This window comes from Elgaria multicarinata, chromosome 14 (assembly GCF_023053635.1).
Source record: "Elgaria multicarinata webbii isolate HBS135686 ecotype San Diego chromosome 14, rElgMul1.1.pri, whole genome shotgun sequence".
In the NCBI taxonomy this organism is placed as follows: Eukaryota; Metazoa; Chordata; class Lepidosauria; order Squamata; family Anguidae; genus Elgaria; species Elgaria multicarinata.
Genome location: NC_086184.1, coordinates 16,239,467 through 16,266,095, shown reverse-complemented (window position 1 = coordinate 16,266,095; position 26,629 = coordinate 16,239,467). Strand labels below are relative to the sequence as shown.

Genomic DNA, 26,629 nt, shown 5'->3' with positions numbered 1-26,629 from the left:
CATTTCAATTGGATTCTTCTCTTCCATACTGCACTAAATGCAAGCAGAGTTTCCCCATAGATTGTCATTTCCCTGCCAATGTATTACTCCTATCGTCTGCCTGGACATGTAATAAGTTTTCTCATATCTTTTTGCTTTGGCTGTCAATTCATCCAGCAAAGAGTTATGACTTCACTTGTCCTTCTATACAGGGCCAGTGCCAGACTATTTTGCGCTGTAGCCAAGGTGAGCTACTTGCACCTCGTCCCCCGTCCCCCAAATTGCTAACTTCGATTCAGGTGTTCAAGAAGAGTTTCTGAACTATTATATTTTCCTTTTTTTTTTCTTCTTAAAACAGCTAATTTGTATAAAACCGTGACCTTTAAAGGGCAGTACTGCGCCCCTATGAAGGTCTGCGCCCTCGGCGGCTGCCTAGTTGGCCTAATGGTAGTGCCAGCCCTGCTTCTATGCTGCTTTTCATCTTTCAGGGAATCCTAGCTTAACGTGAACAAGCTGCACTCGTGTGTTTTCGTCTACTTGGTGTGGCCAAGTAAACTAACCAGAAATTGGGAGCTTAGTATGTCTTCCAAACTGGGGCTCCTGGCTTGTTGCTCTCTTTAAAAGACAAGATAAAAGACAAGATTGCAAACCAGGTTTGTTCTTGATCTACACATTTTGGCTTGTTTGGGAGCAAGAAGCCAGGATGTCCAATTCAGGCAACATGCAGGGCTGTTGCCAGACTATTTTGTGCCCTAGGCAAGGTGAGCTACTTGCACCTCCCCCAAAAATAATAATTGCCAACTTCGATTCAGCTGTTCAAGAAGAGTGTCAGAACTATTATATTTTTCTTTAATTGTGTTTTTTTCTTAAAAGAGCTAATTTGCATAAAACTGTGACCCTTAAAGGGCAGTACTGCGCCCCTTTGAGGTCTGCGCCCTAGGCGGCTGTCTAGTTGGCCTAATGCTAGCACCGGCCCAGGCAACATGCCAAGTTTCCAATTTTGGGTTAGTTTTGCTGTTCGTGCTAGTGGAAGGAGCCAAGCAGGGGCAAATAGGATGCATACTGTTCATTCCTGGCAAGCCAGGATTCCGTGAAATGTTGGCTTACCACTGTGTGCAAATGTGGCCTTTGTGTTGCTTTCAGAATATCCATTTATGTTCAAATATATTTAACCTTTCGGAACTCTTACTTTACTGATTGCCTTACCTATTGGAGGTACAACTGAGGCTCCAGTAATAAGGTGAGAATGGGTGAACTTGCAAGCACTCAGTCTGCTATTCATTAAAGAGGTACTATTTCCACCCCCCACCCCACCCCGCTCAAAGCAGGCAGCATCCTTTTTGAGCCCCAAACCCAGCTTCAAAGCACAGGTTACTTCTCTGGCCTCCTCCAGATTATTTCTCTTCTGCCCCCTGCATCTCTCCTGCCCCCCAGCAGAACTTTAACCAGCTCACATCTTGACTGTGTTGAGTTGCTGGTAGCCAGTTCCACCAGCTACCATGGTCAAAAGAAACATTGTCCAACCCTCTGTGCCCATTGACGAAACCTCCTGCACGATGAACTAAACAACACAGAAAAAATAAATAAAAGGTCATCTTCTAATGCACGGTTAGGCATGTTTCTTTCAAAGTAATTTACTGCGTACAACTGAGGCAAATGACTGTAAATTACATATTATTAACAGTAAAGTTCTGGTTACATCTTGATTTGTTGATGGATTGTAAATTTTTAGCATTGGCTGCAAATATTGACTTGAAGACTTCCAAGACTTTTGTTTTCCTCATAATCTCTCTTTTTTAAAAACAACACCACCACCAAAACAAACAAAAAAACATTGAAATGACCTAAAAATGCCAGGATCAACCTGACTTCTCAGCCATTGTTGTTTAATCATAGTAATACAATACCTCTTCCCTCACTAAAATAAAAGAATGCAGAATATAGTTATAATTGTGAAGACATGTTCACCCAAGTAAAATGTTCCATATTGTCATTTTTTTTCATTGAGATCACTGGGACTGTCATTTCCCCCCAATTTATATTGATGCACAGGAAGTTATATTCATAATGACGTGTATTCCTGATTTATAAAAGGGAACCTTTTTATGAAGCATCCAAAGCAATTTTTAGAGGAGAAAGCTAAACTGGTACAAAACTAATGAAATCAGAAGTCTGAAAATATGTTAGACTTCGCGGATGGACAACTTTTTTAATGATGTGACATGGTGAGCGGAGAAGTCTAGAGGCAAATTCTACACGATGGGACTTTTGAAACAGTAATTAACCTTTTAAAGATAGCGTGTTTCCAGACGTGGTTCACTTTTAAGTAGACATGTATAGGATTGCACGGTTAATCAATGCAATGCTTGGAGTACTTATTGCTGATTTGAGTTTGCAATTTTTGAAATAAATAAATAAATAAATAACTGGTTTCAAAAACGTTGGCTTTGTCTCAATGCAAAGTAACTTAAGGCATCAGTAATCCTGTGTGCAGTTGTCTCTCCAGTGACAATTAGAATGGTCAATTGTCCAATTGAATGGTCCCAATTTGCTTTACTGAATGAGAAATAACTGGTGCAACAAAGCTCGGCAACTGTGGGATATTCTTGCTGCAGAAATGGGATTTCTGAATCTTCCACAGGCTAAACTTACCCAACTCTTTCCATCTTTGCTCATAGGACTTTGGCTGTAGGCCCCTCAGCAATTGTGCTGCTCTCCCCTGGACATGTTCTAATGACACAAAATGTGTGATTTAATAGCATCCCATTTTGAGATTCTGTTTCATTGGCTACCATTTGCAAGATGGAAAAACTCGCTGGTGGTGTGACATCTTGCATTTTGTATTACTAATGAGAGGAATAGGATTGGCTGCAGGACAGCCATTTTTGGCGATAGACCTACGTTGGCTACAATGTGTAGTTCTAGGCAGACACTATGTATTCTGTGTGTGACTGAGAGTGTTTTTCAAAACCCAGACTGTGTAGCAATATAAGAACCCAACGCCACAGCCAATTAACTTGGACATGAAAGATCAGCTGTCATCAATAATTATAGACCTTCCAGCCAGGGTAATAAATCCAAACATGTGTTATTTGTGCCAGGCTCTCAGATTTATAACAAGCATGCTGTTTGTTGCAAAAAAAGAAAAAAAAGAGAGAGAGAGACAAATCTCTGTCCTTTGGCTGTAGCGGAAATTAAAGGTCAATTTCTGTTTTTTAAATATTTCATCTCCCTCTCCCTCTCTCTTTCAAGTTTTCTGTCAACAAACCTTAGCAATCTTCACAGGCCTGAAGAATTTTGAGACTAGGAATAATAAAAAAAAGATGCCCTGGGAGATAAAACACTCTCCTTTTGATGTGACATTTCGGTACCATAATTCCAAAGTGTGTGTGACTTTGTCCAAGCTTATGTCTTCTGTTTGGTAGAGCTCCCTTTCACCCTCCAGGGTGAAAGGGGTCATTTTGCTCTAAAGATGACATCTTTAAACACCACTTGAAAACTGTTTACCCAAATAAATTTCAAACAAATGACTTCCTCTGACCTTCCTCAACTGGGTAGCCAAGAGGGAAGGTCCTCTCCTTCTCTCTCTGTCCCATCCACCCACACCCACCACTCTCTTCCCCCACATATATAGATTCACACATTTATGTCTGTGTATAAGAGAATGTGCACATGTGTATAAAATTAAGGGTTTAAAACTAAAACAACAACAACTACCATAACCTAGATAAAATTTGATATTAAGTCCTTGAACCAGTTGGAAGCCACAAAGAAATGACTATTAACATGGTGTAGTTCCCCACCCCCACCCCACCCATGCTATATTATTTCTAGTATATTTTGGGTCCACTTCTCCCAACATCTACAACTTAATGCTGTTTGTAAGGTGTTCATGGATGCGACTTTTAGTTGCAGCTAGCTGAATTGCTACACTTGTATACACTTCCTATTTCATTCATCCCCATAGCGGTCTAAATCTTCTTTTTCCATTGTAGGAGAAATGGTTGATCTCCAAGCTTTTGCTAAGGGGATCCTTGCAGCTCTTCATATATAACTCGCCCCTTTTGATATCGAAGTGGTTGATGTATATGGAACACTGAGGTCTGTAAAGTGATGGCTGTCAGCCCTAAAGTGCCCGCAGACACCTCTCTTGGGCCCAATCTACACCAAGCAGGATATAACGCTTTAAAAATGTTATGAAAACAGTATATGTAATGTGTCCTGGGCCTGAACAGTTGTCATAACCATTATAAACCGTTATAAGCAGTAGTGTAGATCCTGCCTTGGTCCCTCCAGGCTCCTGTTCTGGCTGTGGCTGTCACATTTTCCTGCATTTTCTCCTTTCTTACCAGGAATGTTGGTATACCTGGGACCCTGAGTCTGTTTTTCGGCTCATCGCTTTTAAAGTTGTTATACTGGTTTTAAATGTATGTGTATTTTGCTTGTTTTTGTGGTTCTTTTTAATCTTTGTATTTTGTTTTAAAGTGTTTTTATCTTATGTGAACCACCCAGAGAGCTTCAGCTATGGGGCGGTATACAAATGCAAATAATAATAATAATAATAATAATAATAATAATAATAATAATAGAAAACATTTTGTTTATTAGTTTAGATGGGAGGCTGTTATTCTGCAAAACAAAGGACTGTCCTCTAGTGCTTTATGGTGGATTCCTGCTTTGACTGGGTGGTGTTGGTGTTGGACTCTGAGGCCTTATAGGCCCCTTCGAACTCTACTATTCTATGATTCTGTGCCATAGTAATTTGGGTTCAAAAGAGTGGTTTTGTGTTGTACAGCTCAGACCCCCATCTCTGTCTTGTATTGGGAACTTATTTTCTTTTTGTCTCACCAGTTTGCCTTCTGGAAAATGAGTTTTTTGTGACTGACTGCACCCACTGCTTTAATCATTTTATGAATGGGCCATCCCTGTCCCATGGTGGCCATTTTGTGAGGGTGCCCATGACACCCTCTCCACTCAATATTCCAGATTCACCCACTAACCCCCATAAAGTAACCAAACAAGACAAGCTTAAGTTGTTTTTATGTATTTCAAGATTTTAATTTTTGTGAACCGCCCAGAGAGCTTTGGCTATTGGGCGGTATAAAAATGTAATAAATAAATAAATGCCTGTGTGTGGGGAAAAGAAGCCCTCAAGGCAACTCCCCTGCCTCCCAAAAGGAGATATAGTTCTGAGGGAATGCCAGAAGACAGAGCAGTTGTCATTATATGAGGAAGGGGAAAAGAGGTTACCGACTTTGCTCCTGGAATTTTACCAAACCGTATCCCAAATTGATAGTGAAATTCAAGCAAAAGACCTCCAGTTGCAACATTGGAATTACAGCTGGGGCATGTGTGTTTTTACCTTCAATTTTGGACAACTGTTTGGGGAGAGGAAGATAATTCTTTCAAATTGTTTGTTCTACAGTAAGGACATTACTTTGTTTTGGAAACTGATGTGCCAGTTTATTTGAAGCCGGCTTTCCATTTCAGCTCCCGTAACTGTCGCCATGACCAGTTTTGCATGCAAACGGGATGCTTTGCAGAATGACCTCACAGTAGTTTTGTTTGTTTGAGTACATATCCAAATTGGGGCCTTTGGAGTAACCAGCACGAATGAAGGCCATTTTAAACAGCTGCTGGTACGTCTTAAGCCACATGGCCTGTTTGTGTCAGTGTGACTAGGAAATTCCTTACCATACTGCCCTGTCCCAAGTCACTTCCCAACACATTATTGCCCACGTCAGTTTCTTCATTGCTGTCTCGGTCCTCTGGCAAGCCCTTGTCAGCTTATGCTTCCCCAGGCACTCTGCAATTTGTTTCCACAACTTGTCTGGTCATATTTGTAGGCCTCAGTGCAGAAATGTGCAGCGCTGCCTGTCCTCTCATCCGCCGTTCTTAGCTGCAGCGGGTTGTGGAGGAGCAAGCCAAAAATGTCCCTGTAATAGTTCATAGGAAGCAGGGCCAAATTAGCAAATAGCTGTAGTATGCTACAGTGTTGGAGGCTAGCCCAGTGTTAATCTTCTAGCTGGTGTCTTTTCCGTATTTGTTTACATAATTCATGCCATGCTTTCTCTGTCGCAGCTGATACTCCAAAGAGAATTAAAAATAAGTTAAGCAATAAAATGTGCAGCCACAACACCAACTCTTTCATGAAAAATGTCCCCTTTTATCTGCAGCGGTGTAAAGAGTGTTCACAACTTGACACCTGTAAGGCTTTAGTGTTCTTTAAACATCCTGTCCACTTCAAAATATTGTTACATGGTGGTGGTGATGGTACTGGTGGGTAGGACATCGTATTCTAAGCTGGAGGGAAATTTAAAACACTGGTTCGTGTAGTGTAGTGGTTATAGAGACTGACTAGGACAGTGGTTCTCAACCTTCCTAATGCCGCGACCCTTTAATACAGTTCCTCATGTTGTGGTGACCCCCAACCATAAAATTATTTTCGTTCTTCTCTACACGATCCATTGTCATGGGATGGTTTGCTAATGAAAATAATACATAACAATAGCTTTAATAATACAAAAGATGATACATGACATAGTTCAGTCAATACAGTTTCCTAAGACCATCGGAAATATGTGTTTTCCAATGGTCTTAGGCGACCCCTGTGAAAGGGTCATTCGACCCCTAAAGGGGTCCCGACCCACAGGTTGAGAACCGCTGGACTAGGACTTGGATGTTCTGGGTTCAAATCCCTGCTCAAGGAAACTGATTTGAAACAATATGTCAAATTCTGGTGTAACTAGGCCTGTTGAAATAAAGTCATGTGTCCATAGAAAATATTTTTAATCATAAAATAAATATGTACACTTAAAAATTGAACAGAATGGTCTGCAAACATGCAACAAACATAACCCCCAAACGCGTTTCGACCCACAAGGTCTTCATCAGTGGGGAAATAATTTTATACAGATTTAAAAAAAACCTTTTTAATGCAAATTTTAAAAAACCCTTTTATGCCCCAGATACAAGGATTTCCAATAGGACCTGAAAAGCAGAAACAGAAATATTGATTGCCAAATACCTATTAATACTCTCCCCACCTTGAGCCCCCAAATTTGATCAAATAGTAATTTTTTACCAAAAATTGGCTCCTATAAATCTTCAAAGATATAGAAAAAAAAAAAAAACCCACCACACGGGGGACTAGGCGTTCCCTCCTGTCTCCAAGAAACTGGTGGATAGAAAACACACCTAATTAGCTTTTACAAAATAGCATAATCTAAAACAACACTTTTAGATTATAGTGGCTGACTAGAGCTTGGATGTTCCAGGTTCAAATCCCTGCTCAGTCATGAAGCTCACTGGGTGAACTTAGGCCACTCAGTGGACCTGTTCACACATCAAACAAGCCACCACAGATAGCTTAATTTATCCATGGGAGCTGTCGAATCGTGCTGGGCACTTGTGGGCACCATTTTTGTGTGGTGCCCATGGGCGCCCATCTTCCCGTGGCTTCCTGCATTATGAGACCCAGGCAGCAGGGGTTGTTTGATTGTTAGACAAATGCAGTGGTGTTTTGTCCTCAGGTGCAAAGGTGGACAGAGCTACATTTCCTGAGTAATTGCTAGCCATTCCCTTTTTCTAGCTCTCTTAACTTTTGGACTCCCAGCTCCACATAGGAAACAATCAAAAGCATTTTGTAGCCATAGATAATCAGCCTGAACTGGAAACTGGATTTTTCTTTAGCTATGCACATTTTACCTTTCACTCTCACTTGCCATGTGGACATGGGGAAACTTCCAATAGCATCCAGCAGTCTATATCTTTAGCTTGTAGAATGCAACAGTGTTCAAATGGGTCCCACATTCACTAGCCAATATATTTTGCATTTTGCCGTGATCTTGGGCCTTTTCCCGGCAGTAAGCTCCATTGAACACTGTGGGACTTACTTCCGAGAAAACACCCATAAGATCCCCATTATCTCATTACAGGGCTCGTTGAAGAGTGTGGAGGAGAGAGTCACATTTGTGTGCATGTTGAAGAATGTGACGGAAAAAGTATGGATCGTTGCATTTTATGAATAACATCCCTGACTTCCCCTGCAGAATCACAGTCCAGGTCATAAATAGGGATTTTAAAAACCATTCTGTACTGGCAACTGGATGTTGTCCTTAGTTCGGCAGATTTTAAGCCTGATCCTTGTGTAGTCGATTTGATTTTAGGGTGGTGTAAAAAGGCACAACTGCTTGTGTTCTGTGACTGCCAGTGGAATGGCAGTTATTTTTAGGAAGGACAGAAAGTACTTAAGGATTGTGTAAAAGGTTAATACTTTGTAGTCTATACTAAGGAACTTAAACTTGGCATAGTTAATCGCTGCACCAGGGCATTTTCCTTACCAGAATCCACTTACTGGTTGTTTATAGATGGCAGATTATGATAGTACATGTTAAACTTGCAACCTTGCCGTGAGACGTACCAGCAAACCTTTGCCATCTGACATGTTGCACAGATCCTGCATGGATAAACAAAGGGACAACAGAAGATGACTATATCCAGAGCAAAAATACTGTATATAAAGTAGAGTCAAGATTATTTGTTTTCCCCCCAGGAATATGGAAACCAGTGGAGAATGAAAGCAAGTGTGTACAATTATACTGCTTGGCCTAAAGGTGCTTCAGGGATATTATAGTACCACAAGAAGATTATACTGTTTACGAGATAAGTGTATGTGACAAAGGTTTATATTTAGAGTGCTCCGTGTACTTGATTGTTCAGTTAATGGGGTGATCTTTTAAGTGCCCTAAGAGTGCTATTTCTACACAGCCTGTTTGTAATCACACGTCATTAGTCTAGAATGCAGCAGCGAGTTTGAACATTGTGATTTCAAGCAGACTCTGAATGAACTGAGAACTGCTCCAAGGAGGTAACAGATTTTAACAATTCTGGGTTAAACTGAGGGCCAGTTTAACTGTTGCAGCCTCCTGGTGGAGGACACCGAGTGTCACTTCTACACTCAAGCGCTCTACATGCCAGCTGTAATATTTGAAAGGTCAACCCAGTTGTGCCCATCTCCATAGCAGTGCCATAAATGCAAGTCACTGGCATAGAGGTGCCACAGAGGTTGAAGTGAGCTGAAAAAGAGACAGTAGCTCTTTTTCAGACGCTCTTAACTGACTTCTGAAGGAATTTTATCAACAGTAGGAAGACTTCAAAGTCGTGAGCTTCACGTTTCCATAGAGACAATTGGGCCTAGTTCTCACCAAGGTGGTGAAGATGTCTCTGGGCTAAAGGTATTATGTGATTGAATGCCTGTGCTGTACAAAATATTCCTTGAACACAGAAAATCAGTATGTAATGCTAGTTTTGTGTGTGTGTTTATTTTTTAAAAAATAAAATAAGTGAAAGCATTCTATCACAAGAATCTTCACCTGTAGTATGAAGTCAGGCCCAGTGCCAGCATGCCGCATCTTTAGGCAATTGCTAGGGCCTTAGCAAGATCCACTGTACTGATGTCTCTCTGCTCTTCCACACCCCAGGAGAATTGAGTGAGCTCCAGGGAATCACATTTAATGTGGTGGCCAACATATATTTTTACCTCACATGGCTCTGAACACTGTGTGGTCTGTGTAGTGTGTGTGAGTGTGTGTGAGTGTAATTGCCAGTGAGAACCAACATGTTTTTGTGGAATCCACCATTTGGAGAGTTTTAGGCAATATCCATGACAATGTGGGAAAAACAAAATGGCAGACACTGTGACTTTGCTGCACTATAGCCAAGCACACCCACATCAGCAATAACATATTGCCTCAATCCTGAAGCTAGCTTTGTGGTAATCCCAGGCAAAGATTTACAATATCAGAGGAAGAGCTAGAAGCCTAGAAACCCAGGCTACCCCAGACCAGGGGCTGCCACCAAAATCACAGGAGCCTGAGCCCTCGGGGAGATCGTTGCAGAACCATCCCTATCAGGGGAAAGGGATTCTGCCTCTCAGGCAGAGGCTGAGCAACCCCCTGACCCCCAGGAGAATCATAGCCTCAAGCAAAGGACAAGTAAGGCTTCTGTGTGAAGGAGTGCTCGCCTCCAGAAAAGGTCTCCTCAGTAGAACGTGACTTCTCAGAAATAAGCCTCTGAAAAGGGAGGCTTGATCATGGCGGCTGAGCTCTGGGTGGGTTCCAGCAGGCTTTGGGCTTAAAAGCCTTCACTGAAAATCCAACCATTGTTGAAATGAATTGGTCCATCCTGCCTTTGGTCTTGTCTCCTGTGATTGATGCTCTGTTTCCTGACGTTTGGCATGCTTAACAACCCTGCTTCTGGACTGCATAATGTACCTGACTGATTTACCATGTTTGACTTCTTGCTTGTTATCCTGACCACTCCTGCTGCCTGTTCCTCTTGTCTGCCTAACTGCCTGTGTTCTGACTTCTGCTTGGATTTGAACCACCTCTGTAATCGGAACCCCTTTGGCCAACCACCTGTAGGCTTGACTGTTTGCTAACTCCACTTCATTTTAGCTATAGCCAAAACAGGACAACAGCCAAGATTTGTAGCTGAAGTCCTGTGCAAATCCTCATTTGTTTTGTCGTACAGCTCCCATGATCCCTTACCCGAGCAAATCTACACGGAGTTGTCGGGGCGCCCTGAAGGCCTTTGTGTGCGCCTCCAGGGCGCCCCGAAACTCCTAGTGTAGATGCTGATCTTCAGGCTAGAAGAGGCGGCGGCGGCGGCCCCGCATCGCTCCTCGCTGGGACAGGGCGAAAAGTTTCCTTGCCGCCGCTCACCTCCATCGTCGTAATTCTGTCTTTGCCTCCCCCTGCCCCCCCCGGCGAAAGAGCCGCCTGGGTCGGAGAGCTGGAAGAAGGCGGGGCTGGGGCCGGCTCTCTGACCCAGGTGGCTCTTTCGCCGGGGGGGCGGGCGGGCGGGGGGAGGCAAAGACAGAATTACGACAGTGGAGGTGAGCGGCGGCAAGAACGCGGCTGGAGAGGCGGGAAACTTTTCACCCCGTCCCAGCGAGGGGCGATGCGGGGCCGCTGCCGCCTCCGCCTCCGCCTCTTCTAGCCTCAAGATCAGCATCTACACTAGGAGTTTCGGGGCGCCCTGGAGGCGCACGCAAACGCCTTCAGGGCGCCCCGACAACTCTGTAGATTTGCTCCCCATTGGCTATTAGTACATGCTAAACTTGCCACCTGGCTAGGGCTTATGGGAGTTGTAGGCCAAAATGTCTGGTGGGCTACAAATTGCCCACTCCTGGTAGAGGTAGTGACAATTAGTATCTCAGCATAGCTACGAGGAAACAATAACTTCTCAATCTTGATTCTCAGGCTACTTTTGTTGCCTCAGAAAAGGCTATTCCTGCTAAGAGTTGCTTCTCATTCCCTATTATCCAACAGGAAAGAATTGGTACCTTGTGCATTTAGAACTCACAGTGACGGATGTGAATGACAATGTACCTGAATGGGTCATGGAACCCTTTCCCTACCTAGCTACGGTTTCATCTAAAGCCACAGCTGGAACGAATGTGTACAAGCTCTTGGCTAAGGATCAAGATGAAGAAGAAAATGGAGCCGTTGAATATTTCCTTGTGGAAGGTAAATACAGCTTCTAAGGACCCGGATGTCATGAATCTGCATCTAGACACATTTGTTTATGTCTCCCTTCTGCCTCACTTTGGTGCTTAGCTGTTTGAATGAATAAAATCCAGTCAAATCAGCTAGGGTGACCTTATGGAAAGGAGGACCGGGCTCCTGTATCTTTAACAGTTGTATTGGAAAGGGAATTTCAGCAGGTATTATTTGTATGCATGCAGCACCTGGTGAAAGCCCCTCTTCATCACAACAGTTAAAGCTGCAGGAGCCCTGCCCTCTTGACCAGATACATGCTTAGAACTGGCTCTCCTGTACAGACACATGGGGGCATTGGAGGCTCTGGGTACAGCCTTGGTCTCCTCCTCATACGATTGTTAATCACATGAGGGGATAAAGTCTGAAGAGAGTTCTTATTTTGTTTGCATTGGGGCAGGGACATCTTCATCATCCACATGTTTAGTTTTTTAACGGTTTTTAATGCTTTATGTGTGTATGTTCTCTGTTTTAGAATTTTAAATTTTGTATACTCATTTTAATCTTAATTTTAGAATTTCTGTAAACTGCCCAGAGAGCCCTGGCTATGGGAGCAGTATATAAGTGCAAATAATAATAATAATAATAATAATAATAATAATAATAATAATAATAATAATGCCTGAATAGGGCTGAGATTTTTCTCTTAAAATGTGGTGGCTGAGCTGTACCCTTAAATCCCAATAATATATATTTTTAAACTCTGGTCACGTTTGCCGTCTAATGGGCTGTGCAGCTGGGCTTTGGAGTTTGATGTTTGCTTCTTTGTAGGTGGGGAAGATAGATTTGAAGTTGAAAAGGACACCGGCTGGGTCAGAACAACAGGCTTGCCTCTGGTGAAGGAGAGGGAATATTTGCTGACTGTGCTAGCTGCTGACAAACCCGGTCGCCGAGGATCGCCTGCCTCCATTTCTGTGGTTGCTGGGCGTCGAGCACCACAGTTTGCCAACACATCATACGCTGTTTACGTTCCTGAAAATATCCCACCGGGAGAATCGTGAGTAGCGTTCCTTCATTCATCCATTACATTTCTATGCCACCCCATAACCAAAACTCTTGGCTGGTTCACACCATGATAAATCATAATATAAAACACTTTAAGATACCATGGGTAGAACACATTTTTTGCGTGTAAAAGGTCTCAGGTTCAATCCCTGGCATCTTCTAAGTAAGGCGGGAAAAACTACTTGAAATCTTTAAGAACTGCTGCCAGTCAGTGTCGACAGTACTGGGCTAAATGAACCAGTGGTCTGACTTCGTATGAGGCAGCTTCCTATGTCTTACACCTTGTAGGTACAAATTGGTCAGACTGTGTTTGTAGTCTTTTCCTCGACACAGATGGACAGATGATACTTGCCGTCTATGTGAGGAGATATACTATATAGCAACACATCCTCATTTCAGGATAAGTACTACTATAATCTTGACAGATGTAGGGCTTGATCCATTAAAGTCTATGAGACTTCCATGTTCATTGCTGAACTTTCAAGCTGATCTGACAATCTGTCATAATTTAGTGTATGTGTTATCGGATTAAACTTAAATGGTTTACTATCCGATTTACTTCCTCTGCATTCTAAGAACAGTAGGTTTTTATTGATGCTGCTTCGAAAGCATGAAAACACATTTTCTCGTGGCTCCAAACTTGCCAGTATGAGGCTTGGATGTGAGTTGTTTGTGTTCATCAAACACACCGTTTGATGCGTTTGATCCTCTCTATAGGAGGATGGGAGCACTGCCCTTAGGACTCCAATGGACTGAGGACCAACCTTGCTCCTGGTAACCCCAGCCAGTGAAAATCAGTGCTGCTCTTCTCTGCATATCTCTGCCTCGTCATCATTTTTATAAACCAAAGAAACACATAAACAGTTCAATATCTTAACTATGATTTGGGCATGGTTAAATATTTTAATAAATTAGGTGTTTTAAATATTTTACATACATTCAGTATTTTAAATTGCCTTTTTGTATGTATAATGTATAAATATGAAGGAATATCTATCAAATTCATATTTCGTAGATAGTGCCTCCTCCCCTATGTTCCAGCCTGCCATGTAAGGTCCTTTCAGGGCCATCTGCTGTGACTACCTTTTCCTTTGCTGTCCCTCAGCTGTGAAATGACATCTCTGAATGTCTTTAAGCAGGCATTAAAGACTCTAAAATTCCAGCAGGTCTTACCTTTTTAGAATCTTATTGCTGACCGTTATATATTTTTTTTATGCTGTATGTTTCATTGAATGTTTCATCTTTTTAAATTGTTTTTAACTTTGTATGCCACCTAGAATGGCTCAGTTCACACAACACTTTTCTCAATGGTAGAGTAACAACTCCACTGTGGAGCTGTTACACGACTGTTGAGAAAAGTGTTGTCTGAAGGGAAAACTCCACCTCTTGGTGGAGGTTCCCCCCCCCCCCGAAAAACACTCCACCCTGAATCTCCACGCTATGCAGAGGAGAGTTCCTGCACAACTGTGTTGTGTTCCATGTTGTCTGGAGGGCTTTGTGGAGTTTCCTGTTGAGTGGAGTGGAATTTCCCAGTGGCCATAGAGTTCCCTAACTAGAGCGGCAAAAGGAGCGAGTGCCGCTCTAGGAGAGCCACTGGGATTGTTGTTGTTTTTTTGTAGCAGTGGCTGATGGAATACCATTGGGAGGACTTGGGGAGGAGAGGGAGGAATTGTCAATCAAACGCTACATTGATTTTTACTCAACTCCACAGGAGGCTACACCCACACAATGGTGGAGTTGGAACATGTTGTGTGGTGAGTATCCCTTACAAACTCCACCATTGAGTGGAGTTTTCCCACTGAGTAGAGAAAAACGTTGTGTGAACTGAGCCAGTGTTTTGTATATAATATATAATATAATATAAATGTTTACATTTTTTCCAGATTTTTGGTAGTGTCCGCTTTGTCACATCAAAACAAGTCCCTGAGTTACACCCTTATAACTAATCCAAATGGCCTATTTGGTATTAACCAGGCAACGGGTGATCTCTACTTCAGTCGAAATATAGATTATGAAACTGATCAACACCAGTATCTCCTTCTGGTGCAAGCAAGCGAAAACCAGGGGCAACTCAGCAGTACAGTTGAGGTGAGTGCTCCTTATTAACAGTCTATTTATTTATTTATTTATTTATTTATTACATTTCTATACCGCCCAATAGCCGGAGCTCTCTGGGCGGTTCACAAAAATTGTTCACATTGTTCACAGTTCACATTAGATGCCCCATTTATTCATTAATTCTGCACTATTTCATCTGGCTCCTCCTCTGCTATGAAAAGTCCTGCGGTTCTGGGAGAAATGGAGGATATGCTATCCCGAAGCAATGCCATGTCCTGGAAGGCAGTGAATTTTGAAATGCAGGCACTTTCATGACAGGGCCCAAGGAGAGTTGAAAAATCCAGCCAGCTGTGTTGATTTGTATCAGCAAACTAGTCCTAGCCATTTTCATCTTTTCCGGGAGCAGATCTGTTGTAAAATTAGTGAATCTTAATTGGCCATTGAAGACTTTGGAAGGCAACAGGAATGGCACAGAAGCTGGAAGTGTGGCAGAAGCAGTCCCAGTATTCTTGCATTGTATCATTTAATGTAAGCCGTGTAAGTCGCCTTTGGAGATCCGTCTGGATCAAAAGGCAGGAAGATAGAAATGCAGCCAGTTAAATACAAAGGTTCCTATTCTATGTGACAGCTGTCCCACACATGCCTAAATAACCTTGTATTGTGCTAAAACATTTTTTTTTTTTGGAAAAATAGAATCAGAATAGTAGAATTGGAAGGGGCCTATAAGGCCATCAAGTCCAACCCCCTGCTCAATGCAGGAATCCACCTTAAAGCATCCCTGACAGATGGCTGTCCTCTTGATTTCCTCTAGTCCATCCTTTGTCCATCTAATTTAGGGACCAATTTTCATTGGCTTTGGCCCTTTGTTTAGCAGTTCTGTTGCTCTAAGGGGTTTGAGAAATATCTTTAACTTTGAGGCACCGTTGTCAAATGTCTAGATGCTTGTGCAGCCTAGCTACAATTATCCATGCTCTGATAACCTCTCGCTTGGATTACTGCAATGCGTTATACGTGGGGCTGCCTTTGAAAACGGTCCGGAAGCTTCAGCTGGTACAAAATAGGGCAGCAAGGTTATTAACAGGGACTGGCCGGCGAGATCACATTATGCCAGTCCTTTTCCAGCTTCATTGGCTGCCAGTCCAGGTCCGGGCCCAATTCAAAGTGCTGGTATTGACATTTAAAGCCCTAAACGGTTTGGGGCCAGGTTATCTGAAGGAACGCCTCCTCCCATATGTACCTACCCGGACCTTAAGATCATCTACAGGGGCCCTTCTCCGTGAGCCCCTGCCAAAGGAAGTGAGGCAGGTGGCTACTAGGAGGAGGGCTTTCTCCGCTGTGGCACCCCAGTTGTGGAACGAGCTCCCCAGAGAGGTCCGCCTGGCGCCTACACTGTACTGTTTTCGTCGCCAGCTGAAGACCTTTTTATTCACTCCGTATTTTAACACTTAATTTTAACTTCAATTTAAATTTTACTGTTTTAACTCTGTATTTCAATCTTATATCAACTTTGCTGCGTGGTTTTATCCTGGTTGCGCTTTTTATACTGTATTTCGTAATTGTGTTTTTAACCTGTTGGGTGTTTTATTGTGGTTTTAATTTTTGTGAACCGCCCAGAGAGCTTCGGCTATTGGGCGGTATAAAAATGTAATAAATAAATAAATAAATAAATAAATAAAATCAGGACTTTGCCAGCCCCGCTGCTAGAGGAAGAGACATTATCTTAGCAGTTCTGTGCTAAGTGTTTCTTCTTTTTAAGGCGGCTGATTTTCTAGAAATGCTGCAAGGATTATTGTTTTTGAGGGAAATCCTAGCATCTGATGTTACGAGCCATGAAGACACAGCAGTGATTTCAGTTTGGTGCTACTAAATACTCTGGTCTATCATCCCTTTAGGTTTGGGTTGTAATCACAGATGTGAATGATTGTGCCCCAGAGTTCCAGCAGTCGATCTACACCAAAGACAACGTTCCTGAAGCAGTAACTGTAACATCTGCACTTCTGCAAGGTTAACCCTCCCCCTATTTATTTTTGAAAAGCATTTCACATTTTGCATATAAATTTAGTTTGGCATAGGTTTCTGTGGACTAGAGTCCGCTTTATCAGATTCCTGAAATATTGTGGGGAGTTCCAATACGTTCTCTATATAACCCTGAAATAATATTCTATGCATTCTGACGAAGTGGGCTGCAGCCCACGAAAGCTTATGACAGAATACATTTGTTTGTCTTTAGGTTGTCACAAGACTTTTTGTTGTTTTTGCTGCAGTAGACTAACATGTCTCATCTTGTGGTCAGACTTGCCTCTGTTTCATGGAACGGAGGGCCTTATAGAGGAAGAGGATGTCCCATGATCTGCTCAATATACTGTCATAAAAATAGGAAAAGTCTAGAGTTGCACACTGTTATAGTCCCTTACTGGAACTTCCAGGTTAAAATTGAACTATTCCCCCCCCCCCCACGCACACACAATTACTTTGAGGGTAAAGGATATAGACATTTCATCATAAAGATGCTAAGGAATAAAGTTGGGGTGCAGAACATCAGTCCTGTGGGCCAAAACCAACTTCCAACCCTGGGATTGTATTGTGGTTTGTTTAGCAAACTAGTTTATTTTAAACCACGATTCCTGATTTTCATGTAACAACAAACCAGGAATCTACTAAAACAAAACTGAAGGCTGGGTTTATTCCTCCTTCCAGTCACATGGGGGCCAGTAGAGAGACGGAGGAGCCCTGCTTGTGCATGTAGCCCTCAATTGTGGTCCACCGTTACATGTGAACATGGCCATTGTAAGGCTTCTTCCTATGTCTTTTCTCATCTTTGTATGTTTGGTTGGGTCTGGTGTTTTCTGCAGTTTCTTTCTCTGGCCAGAGTTCAGTAGCAACTCTCATATTCACTCTGCTTGACACCCTAAAAAGCCTACATTCTTCTGTGGGGCTATTTCTTCACTGTTGTGATAAATCATGTGTATTATTGTGTAGGGTGCTTGGTGCTTCTTTAATGTAGAAGATGGCATCTTCCTGATCTCACACATAGATAGGACAAACAAATGCCTGGATGAAGTGACCTTTATGCTATAAGGACGGTGTTCGGTCAAGTCTTTTGATGGTTTCTGTTACCTTTGTTCCTGCACAATGTGCGTACAATCTTATGGGACATTCCCAAGCTACATTCTCATAGGTAGGACTTGTAATCTTTCCCCCCTCCCTCCTGCTATAGTGTTGGCCAGTGACTGCGATTCCGAAGAAAATGCAGAAATACTCTACTACACTCTGAGCCCCGATTTCAGCATTTCTACTCATGGGACCATCTTCCCAGCAACAGTGTTGAACTATGAGCGGCCCAATCACCTTTATGAGTTTGTAATTATGGCCGTTGATAAAGGAGATCCTCCAAGGACTGGGACGGCGACGGTCAGGATCCGCATCTCAAATGTCAATGACGAGGCGCCCAAGTTTTCACAAACCATGTAAATATCTGTTGTTGGGTTTGATTAAGGCTTCAGGTATTGTCTGATTTGTACTTTTTGCCATGTGGCAGTTTCCATGCAGTGTTTCCATTCTTTTTTGCAGTGCTTTGCAAAATGGGGATGTTAAGGAAGTGCGAGACTAGTGTAGTGACTGAGTAAACCTTTTATTCAAGTCTTTTCTCTGCAATGAAATTTCCATGCCCCAAGCCATGCTACTTATTCTTAACCTTAGCTCCCCAGTTGCAAAGTAACTTGTCTTACATGCTTACTGTAAAGACTGAGGTTTACGTATTTATTTAAAATACTATGGGCCCGTTCAGAAGATGCCTTAAACCATGGCTTTAACCATGCTGAGTAAGGGCATGGTTAAAGCAATGGTTTAAGGTGTCTTCTGAAGGGGCCTATGTTATTTACTTAGAATACTATTTATTTATTTTTAGTGTTTTTAGACTGCCTTTCCATAAAACCACCCAGGCAGTATACAACAAATAAAAAACAGCGTAGAATAATAAACAACAATAAAACATCATTTAAAACTGCAACACGACTAAAAACAATTTCAAAGATCAAGGTAAAAAGATGTGTCTTTGACACAATTTCTAAAAGCAGAGAGAGCGGAGCCTGACTGTACTCCACAGTTTAGGCAGCCTTTGTGGGTAAAAACCCTCTGATAACGCAGATTAAGTGCTTTGAACACTCCAAAGCACTTTAAAAAGTATTACTGTTTACAAAAGTGGGCCATGCAACAACAGTTTGCAGTCTGGCTTGGATTCCCTTCAATCTGTGTTGGTAACCACACTTGACCTTATGTGTTTGACAGCTACAGGAGTTTTGTTTCTGAAGATGCAGGCCCCAACACCTTGATAGCCACAGTTCATGCTATAGACCCAGATGGAGATGGCGTTTCTTACAGCATCACTGGAGGGAATCAAAGGGGGAACTTTATTATTGACTCTCAGAAAGGTAATATGCCATTTCTGCTCCTGTCTTTGACCTGTGACCCCTAGTTGTTGTTGGTTGTTGGGTTTTTTCTTCTCCTCCTCCTCCTTCATTTTCATTCAATTTATATCCCGCCTAGAATACACTAGGCAGCATAATAATTAAAGTTAAAACCACTAAAAATCAAACAATAAAACCATACACAATAAAAACAGTATATAATGCAATAAGATTCTAAAAAGGGAAGGCCTGCTGGTATAATAGATGTCTGCTTAAAGGCATTCAAAGAAGTCAGCAGACGCATTTCAACCAGCGGGTCATTCCTCAGCTGAGCCGGCAGCAAAGGAAAAGGTCCTCTGGTGGGTGGCTGCCATGCACACATTAGGCCGTTGCAGCAAATGGCCCTCCGGGGAACTGAGGTGGGGGGCTGGAACATAGGGGAAGAGGTGTTCCCTAATGTACCAGCGTTAATATCGTCTCCACAGGATAGTTGTTGCATGTGACTAGAGGTGGGTCAGAGAGCCTGTGTCCAAAGCAGCTCTTCATTATTCATAGGTGTTTAAATATATGTATATATACAAGGATACTTGTAAACACATACATGTATTTGTCAATCTTGAGCATGGAGGTAGGAAAATGCTAGAGCTGGTATAGTTGTGGAATGCTGGGAATTGTAGTCTAATAAATCCGGAGGGCACCATGCTGAGGAAGGTTGTATTAGAGTGTTGGACTGCATAATCTCCACTTAACAGTGAAGCTCAACCTTCCTCACAGGGTTATCATGAGGACAAAATGCATCCCTGAACTCCTTCGAGGAACAGCGGGATTTAGATATAACTAATGATGCAACTGTTTGGAGGTGGAATTTTTTTTGTTCCTTTTGATGCTTCCCATAGAAAACAATGGAGGAATACAGAATTTTAGCATTACTGCAACTGGGCAGGAATGTGTCCACTCAGCAACAAGAGGCCTTATGTTCTGTGCAAAACGTAATTTGATTTAGTTTACCAAAAAAAATTACAAATTGCCCTGCTAAATGCAAATGTGGATGTAGTCCATTATTATCCCTATGCATCAGGTTGGAGAAGGTCTATAGCTGAAAGAAAGAGGCATATAAATATTTATCACTCCTTTCCCCCCCACTTGTAAGGCACCAAAGGCAGCTAACATGGTCCTCTTCCTTCTCTCCATTTTCTTCCTCTCCATTTTATTCCCACAACAACCCTGTGAGGTAGGTTAGGCTGAGAATCGATGACTGGTCCAAAGCATCCAGTGAGCTTCATGGCCGAGTGGGGATTAGAACCTGGGTCTCTCCAGTCTAACCATTTCACCACACTTATGACCGCCCTGCAGTGTAGTTTGCTGCTAACATTGGAGATGGGGCTGAAGTTGGGCAACAGCGAACTCATTCCCCAATCACAATACCCTTAAATCCTAGATTTGTTAATTGTTTTCTATGGACAGCTCTCACTTCTGCTCTGGGGAAGACAAAAAAATGACATTTGAAGTCAACTGGAAACTCAGCTTTTGTGTGACTCAAATGGTATAAATTTATGGGTTGATAAGCATAAATTTGATTGCGTTGTAGACACAGCAAGTGCTGTATTCATTAACATGTGACCACAGAGCAGCAATCACATCATCATCATCATCATCATCATCATCATCATCATCATCCACCACAGCAGTGCCTCACAAATGAAAGGGCCTCAAGTTTAGATCCTATTTATACTTGACGCTTGGTCCTCTGGACACCCAAACGTCTCCTGACAGTATTCCACACTCACATCCTTCAGCAGTGTTTGTGCTCTTCAAGAAGTTAGTCTCCTGTGGGAACACTTGGGGTTATGCTTCCCATTAAGAAGGCAAAGTCAGGACATTGGCGCGTATTAAGCAATTAAGCCATTCTGTCATGGCTTTTCCTCCGCTCTTGAGAAAATGCTTAGCAAAAACCTCCCGGGCTGTAAAAGATATGGTAATTTTGCACACTCCTAGCTATTGCTCTGACACATTTACTTGAAAGTGTTGTTGATTTCAATGGCAAGTTAATTTCCAAGTTAGCATCCTTAAGAACTATAGCAGCGCTCACTGGGAGAAAAAAAAATAGGTGCAGCTGAATACTATGTATTCTCAGTAGCCTAGGGCTTCAATCTTTCTTTTTTAAAAAACAACAACAACACAGGTTTATTAGTGGATCTTTAGAAACAAACACACACACACACACACACACCAGTATCAAACCATCTATCTATCTGGAATTTGCTACCCTAAGAACGGAATTCGCTACCACAAGATGTAGTGATGGCTCCCAATTTGGATGGCCTTAAAAAGGGGGTTGGAAAAATTCTTGGAGGAGAAGGCTATCAATGGCTACTAGCCCTGATGGTTATGTGCTACCTCCAATATCCGAGGCAGTAAGCCTGTGTGCTCCAGTTGCTGGGGAACATGGGTGGGAGGGTGCTGTTGCACTGTGTCCTGCTTGTAGGTCCCTGGTTGACTGTGTGAACAGAGTGCTGGACTGGATAGACTCTTGGTCTGATCCAGCATGGCTGCTCTTATGTTCTTAGTTGTCCTAAAAGGATTACAAATTGTAAAATGACGTATGCAGAAATCACAATTAAAAAGCCAGTATAAATATAATACACTTCAGTGTTCCTATAAATGCAGTACATTGGTACTGGTCACTTCACTGCAACTTTATAAACAAAAGAAAGGAACTACACAGCAGATTAATTCCTTATATGTAAGCAATGAGTAGGGATGAATATGTAAGCAATGAGTAGGGATGTACATCATCACATTTTTGATAACTTATTATCAAATGTACTTCAGCCCTTGTTTTAGCATGCACCTTATAACTGACATACTAATTTTAAAACAATTGGGAATGCTTTGACTTTAGGCCTTATGGGCTTGCAAAAACAAAAACAGCAACAACCACGACCCAGAAATAAGTACATAGTATTATTTATTTGGAGTGAGTCTGGTTGCTTAATTTTAACTCTAATCATTTTTTTAAAAAAAAAAATCATGGCCTTACATGCTCTCCTGAGCCAGGAAGCTAATCACAAATAAATAAGATGCCACAAATCTGTCCTCCTCCTCATCTGATCAGACTTTGGGGTTCACTAATCATGAAAAATTAATGTTCATGCAAATAGTGCTTTTGCAATATTAATGCTCTAGATCTGAATGTATTTGAGAAGGCAGAAGGAGATGCCGTCAAATGGTTATACAAGGAATTAACTCAAGCATACTGTGTGGATTGCGACTTCCCATGGGCTGATTTATGTTACAAATACTTTTTGGCCTCATAATACCGCAGGTGTTGTGGTAAAATTGCCAGTGATATCACCTGTTTCACTAATGTTTAAGTCATTTAACTGCTGCAGTTCCACCACTGAGAAACAGGCATTGTGTATCGCTTTTGTGCTGAAAGATTTGGTATCTCTCGCATTTTTCTAGGCGTTGCCAGTGTATTTTCCTTCCTGTTCTTTAAGAGCTGCTGTTTTGTGTTGATTTGACTCGGTCAATACCCTACCCTCCTGAAATTATGCTGTCTCCTTGAGCAATTTTATTTGAAGATGGTGCTGTCAATGAAAATGTGCTTGATATCCTGGAATGCCAAGGTGGAGCTGAATCACACGTCAAAATGCAAGCAGCAGAGGCAAGGAGTCGGCGTTTGCAAGTGTTGTGAGTGACACTTGTCATCTTAACAGCGGGTCCATTTGCAAATGACACTTTTCATTACTTTGGATAGATCGTGAGCATGTTGGGATAGTGTTACCATAAGAAGGACTGACATCTGCTTGCTTCAGCGTTTCAAATAGCTGCACTGTGGTTTGATTATTAAAATAAAACTTTGAAAAGTATTTCTGAATTTGCCAGCCCTTGTATGATCTATAATATCAAGTAAGGCCTAGTGGAGTAGAGGTTTCTCAGAGCTTCTGTCAGCTTTGCTCTTTTAAGGTCGGCGTGGTGTCAGAATGCATGGTTAATGTAATATGCTTAAAATAGACAGTAAATACAATATATTTCAAATATTGCAAGAGGCTTGGGACAAATCTTCTCCAAAATATGCTCATTAAAAAAAAAAGGAATTGAAAATAAAATTGGCAATATATTGTCCTTATACAAATGTATGGTGTGGCTGCACTTGGATTAATGTGTACAATTTTGGTCACTGCATCTAAAAAAGCGTATTGTAGAGCTGGAAAAGGTGCATGAGAGAGCAACGAAAATGGGGGGTTGGTACAAAATTCCCCTTTGAGGAGAAGTTGTAATATTTGGGGCTGTTTAGCTTAAAAAGAAGGCCAGTAAGGGGAACGTCATGGAGGTGTGTGAAATTAGGCACGGTGTGGAGAACGTGGATAGGGAGACATTTTTTTCCTTCTCTCATAATGCTCGAAATTGGGGCCATTCAGTGAACCTGAATGGTGATAGATTCCAGATGGACAAAAAGAAGCACTTCTTCACGCAGCGCATAGTTAAACTGTAGAATTTGCTACCATGATGTTTAATTATGCCCACCAATTCAGGGAAGTGAAGGCTATCAATGGCTACTGGTCCTGATGGCTACGTGCTACCTCCAGTATCAGAGGCAGTAAGCCTGTATACACTAGTTGCTGGGGAACATAGGCGGGAGGGTGCTGTTGCACTCATGTCCTGCTTGTGGGTTCCTGGTTGACAGCTGGTTGGCCACTATGTGAACAGGATGCTGGACTAGATGGACCTTTGGTCTGATCCAACATGGCTCTTCTTATGTTCTTATGTACCTGTATTAAATCTCTGGGCTGAAGAGTGAAATTTGGAAGAATAGCATCCTTGGCACATCCAGACAAGCTTCCATTGATGTCCATTGAAATATTTATCCAATTAAGCATGCATAAACTTGTATAGGATAGACTCCGACAGTGCACATTTAAACTATGGAATTTATTAAGATCTAATAATGGTCATCAAAATGGATGACTTTAAAAGGGGGTTAGACAGATTCATAGAGGAGAAGGCTATCAATAGCTACCAGCCCTGATAGCTATATGCTACCTCCAGTATCAGAGGCAGTATGCCTATGCACACCAGTTGCTGGGGAACATGGGTGAAAGGGTGCTCTTGCTTGTCCTGCCTGTGGATTTCCCATAGGCATCTGGTGGGCCACTGAACTAGATGCTGGACTAGATAGGTTTGATCCAGCATGGCTCTTCTTCATGTTCTTATTTGAATTGGTGGGGGCATGTTCACCTCCTCCCCCTTTAAAATTGTGGTGGTGCAGTTGTGGGGGCCACACTGGGACAAAATGGTTTGCCTTGTTTCAGTGTTTTAACTGTGTATCTCCACCTATGCTCAACCTGTATATTTGTGAATAATAATAATATAACCAATAATCCTTTCATGACCTCCTTTGAAAGGGACCCCAACCTGGTAAGGGCTGTGCCCCTGCAAGCCCTGCTTGCAGAAGTGGGGTGTGCATGACGATACAACCTCTCCTTAAAATCTTTCACAGGGTTAATCCGTCTTCGCTCAAGCCCACTTCCTAAACTGCATGGGCCGGAATACGTCCTTAATGTTACGGCGACTGATGATAATGCCTCTGACGGGCCTGGCTGTCTGACAAGCACTGCTCTGGTGGTTGTGCACGTTGACGATGTCAATAACAACAAGCCCGTGTTTCAAAAGGTAAATGGTCTGTCTTGTGTTATGCCAGAAATCTGGAGAATGTAACAGTGAATCGCTTCTATTTCAGCATATAGTATACATATGGAAGATGAGTTAAGAGCCACTTCCAAATTTATGAGCTTGCTGCAGAGGGTTTTTTTCTTCTTAGCCCCCCCCTCCCCTGTGTGTATGTGTGTGCCTCGGGGTGGGTGGGGGCAGTGGCGTGTGATTTCAGAAACAAGTGGCTGGAGGTGCAGGGAGTTTAAACCCCTCCTAGACATGTGTGAAGACTCGTGTGGTGCAGAGCAGTAAAGCAGCAGTTTCTGCAGCTGAAACTCTCCCCACGGCCTGAGTTCGATCCCAGTGGAAGCTGATTTCAGGCAGCCGGCTCGGGTTGACTCAGCCTTCCATCCTCCCGAGGTCGGTAAAATGAGTACCCAGCTAGCTGGGGGAAAGGTAATAATGGCCGGGGAAGGCAATGGCAAACCACTCCGCTATAAGGCCTGCCAAGAAAACGTCAGCAAAAGCTGCCGTCCCTCCAAGAGTCAGTACTGACTCAGTGTTTGCACGAGAGGTTCCTTTCCTTTCCTCCAGACATGCGTGGTGTTCCCGTTCTAGATTGAGGTGTGTGTGTATGTGTGTGTGGGGGAACCATGCTGTTTTGTGAACAAAGATGAAAGAGAGGGTCAGTTGCATGCTGTGTCATCTGACCCTCCTTTGTTGAGTGACTGAATAATAATAATAATAATAATAATAATAATAATAATAATAATAATAATAAATATTTATTTATTACCTGCCTCTCCCTCTGGATCGAGGCGTGGAACAACAGCAAATAAAATATAATACATAAAATTAGTTAAAAGAGCATATAAAACCAATACAATATTAAAACAACAATTGCAACATCTTAAAATGCTTAGGTTTAAAATTCATCTTGGGTAGGCCTGCCGGAAAAGGCTAGTCTTTAAAGCTGTCTTAAATTCAGAGACAGAGTTAAGGCGATGAGTCTCCTCCGGCAGGCCATTCCACAGTCTGGGGGCGACAGAAGAAAAGGTCCTTTGGGTAACAGTTGCCAGCCTAGTTGTGGCTGACGGGAGTAAACCCTTCCCAGAAAGGTTTTTGCGAATTGGATTTCAGTTCGGGTTGCATCATATGTCAAATGGAATTTAAGCAAGTTCTGCATTTTCTTTCCATTTTTGCCAGTGTCAGCATTATCGCGAACATGCTTCTGTGCTGGAGAACCAACCAGTGGGAACGTTTGTGTTACAAGTTGAGGCAACGGATGCAGATGAAGGAGCCAATGGCAGAGTGAAATATAGTTTGATGCACCGAGATGGGACTCTCCCCGCCTTTAACATTCACCCGGACACAGGTAAAAACAATGATTGGATTGTGGCTTCATTATTAGCACTAGCAAAAATACAGAGGTGTCAGATACCTTGTTCCTTAATGATGATGAAATCAAGTACAACATCTGTCAGGTATGCTCTAATGTGGATTCCTGCATTGAGCAGGGGGTTGCACTCAATGGCCTTATAGGCCCCTTCCAACTCAACTGTTCTATGGTTCTATGATCCACACTTAGGTAATACTTTTATTAGGATCAACCTAAATGTCACAAAACAGTGAACCAGCTTTTGAGTTCTCCAGAACTCTTTGTCAAGGTGGATCTTAAGGACTACCTGCACAGCCTGCCTGAGCCTTGAGTTCAAACACAGAGTCCCTGATCATGGGCCCATTGTCAAGATCTATTAGATGGGTGGCACAAAAGACAGGGCCATTTTGGTAATGGGGCCATACTTCTGGGATACACTCCCTTGGGAGATACGTATCGCTTGTATTGTACTGCCTAGGGAGCTTCGGCTATTGGATGGCATAGAAATGTAATAAATAGATACTGGCTTTCCAAACTGTGTTTTTAATATGTAACTGCTGGATGTTTAATTTTTATTTTGTGGTTTT

At 42.4% G+C, this 26,629-nt stretch overlaps 1 protein-coding gene across 1 annotated transcript in view; it reads left to right on the top strand.

Moving 5' to 3' along the window:
• The window catches only part of LOC134408916 (neural-cadherin-like), a 92,012-nt gene that overhangs the window by 19,625 nt on the left and 45,758 nt on the right, over positions 1-26,629 (top strand). Inside the window, exons 2-9 of the mRNA XM_063141428.1 lie at positions 11,313-11,510; positions 12,312-12,537; positions 14,429-14,633; positions 16,496-16,607; positions 17,821-18,070; positions 18,891-19,033; positions 24,513-24,685; positions 25,871-26,039. Coding sequence (XP_062997498.1) covers positions 11,313-11,510; positions 12,312-12,537; positions 14,429-14,633; positions 16,496-16,607; positions 17,821-18,070; positions 18,891-19,033; positions 24,513-24,685; positions 25,871-26,039 — 1,476 coding nt within the window. The remainder of the gene's footprint in view (positions 1-11,312; positions 11,511-12,311; positions 12,538-14,428; positions 14,634-16,495; positions 16,608-17,820; positions 18,071-18,890; positions 19,034-24,512; positions 24,686-25,870; positions 26,040-26,629) is intronic.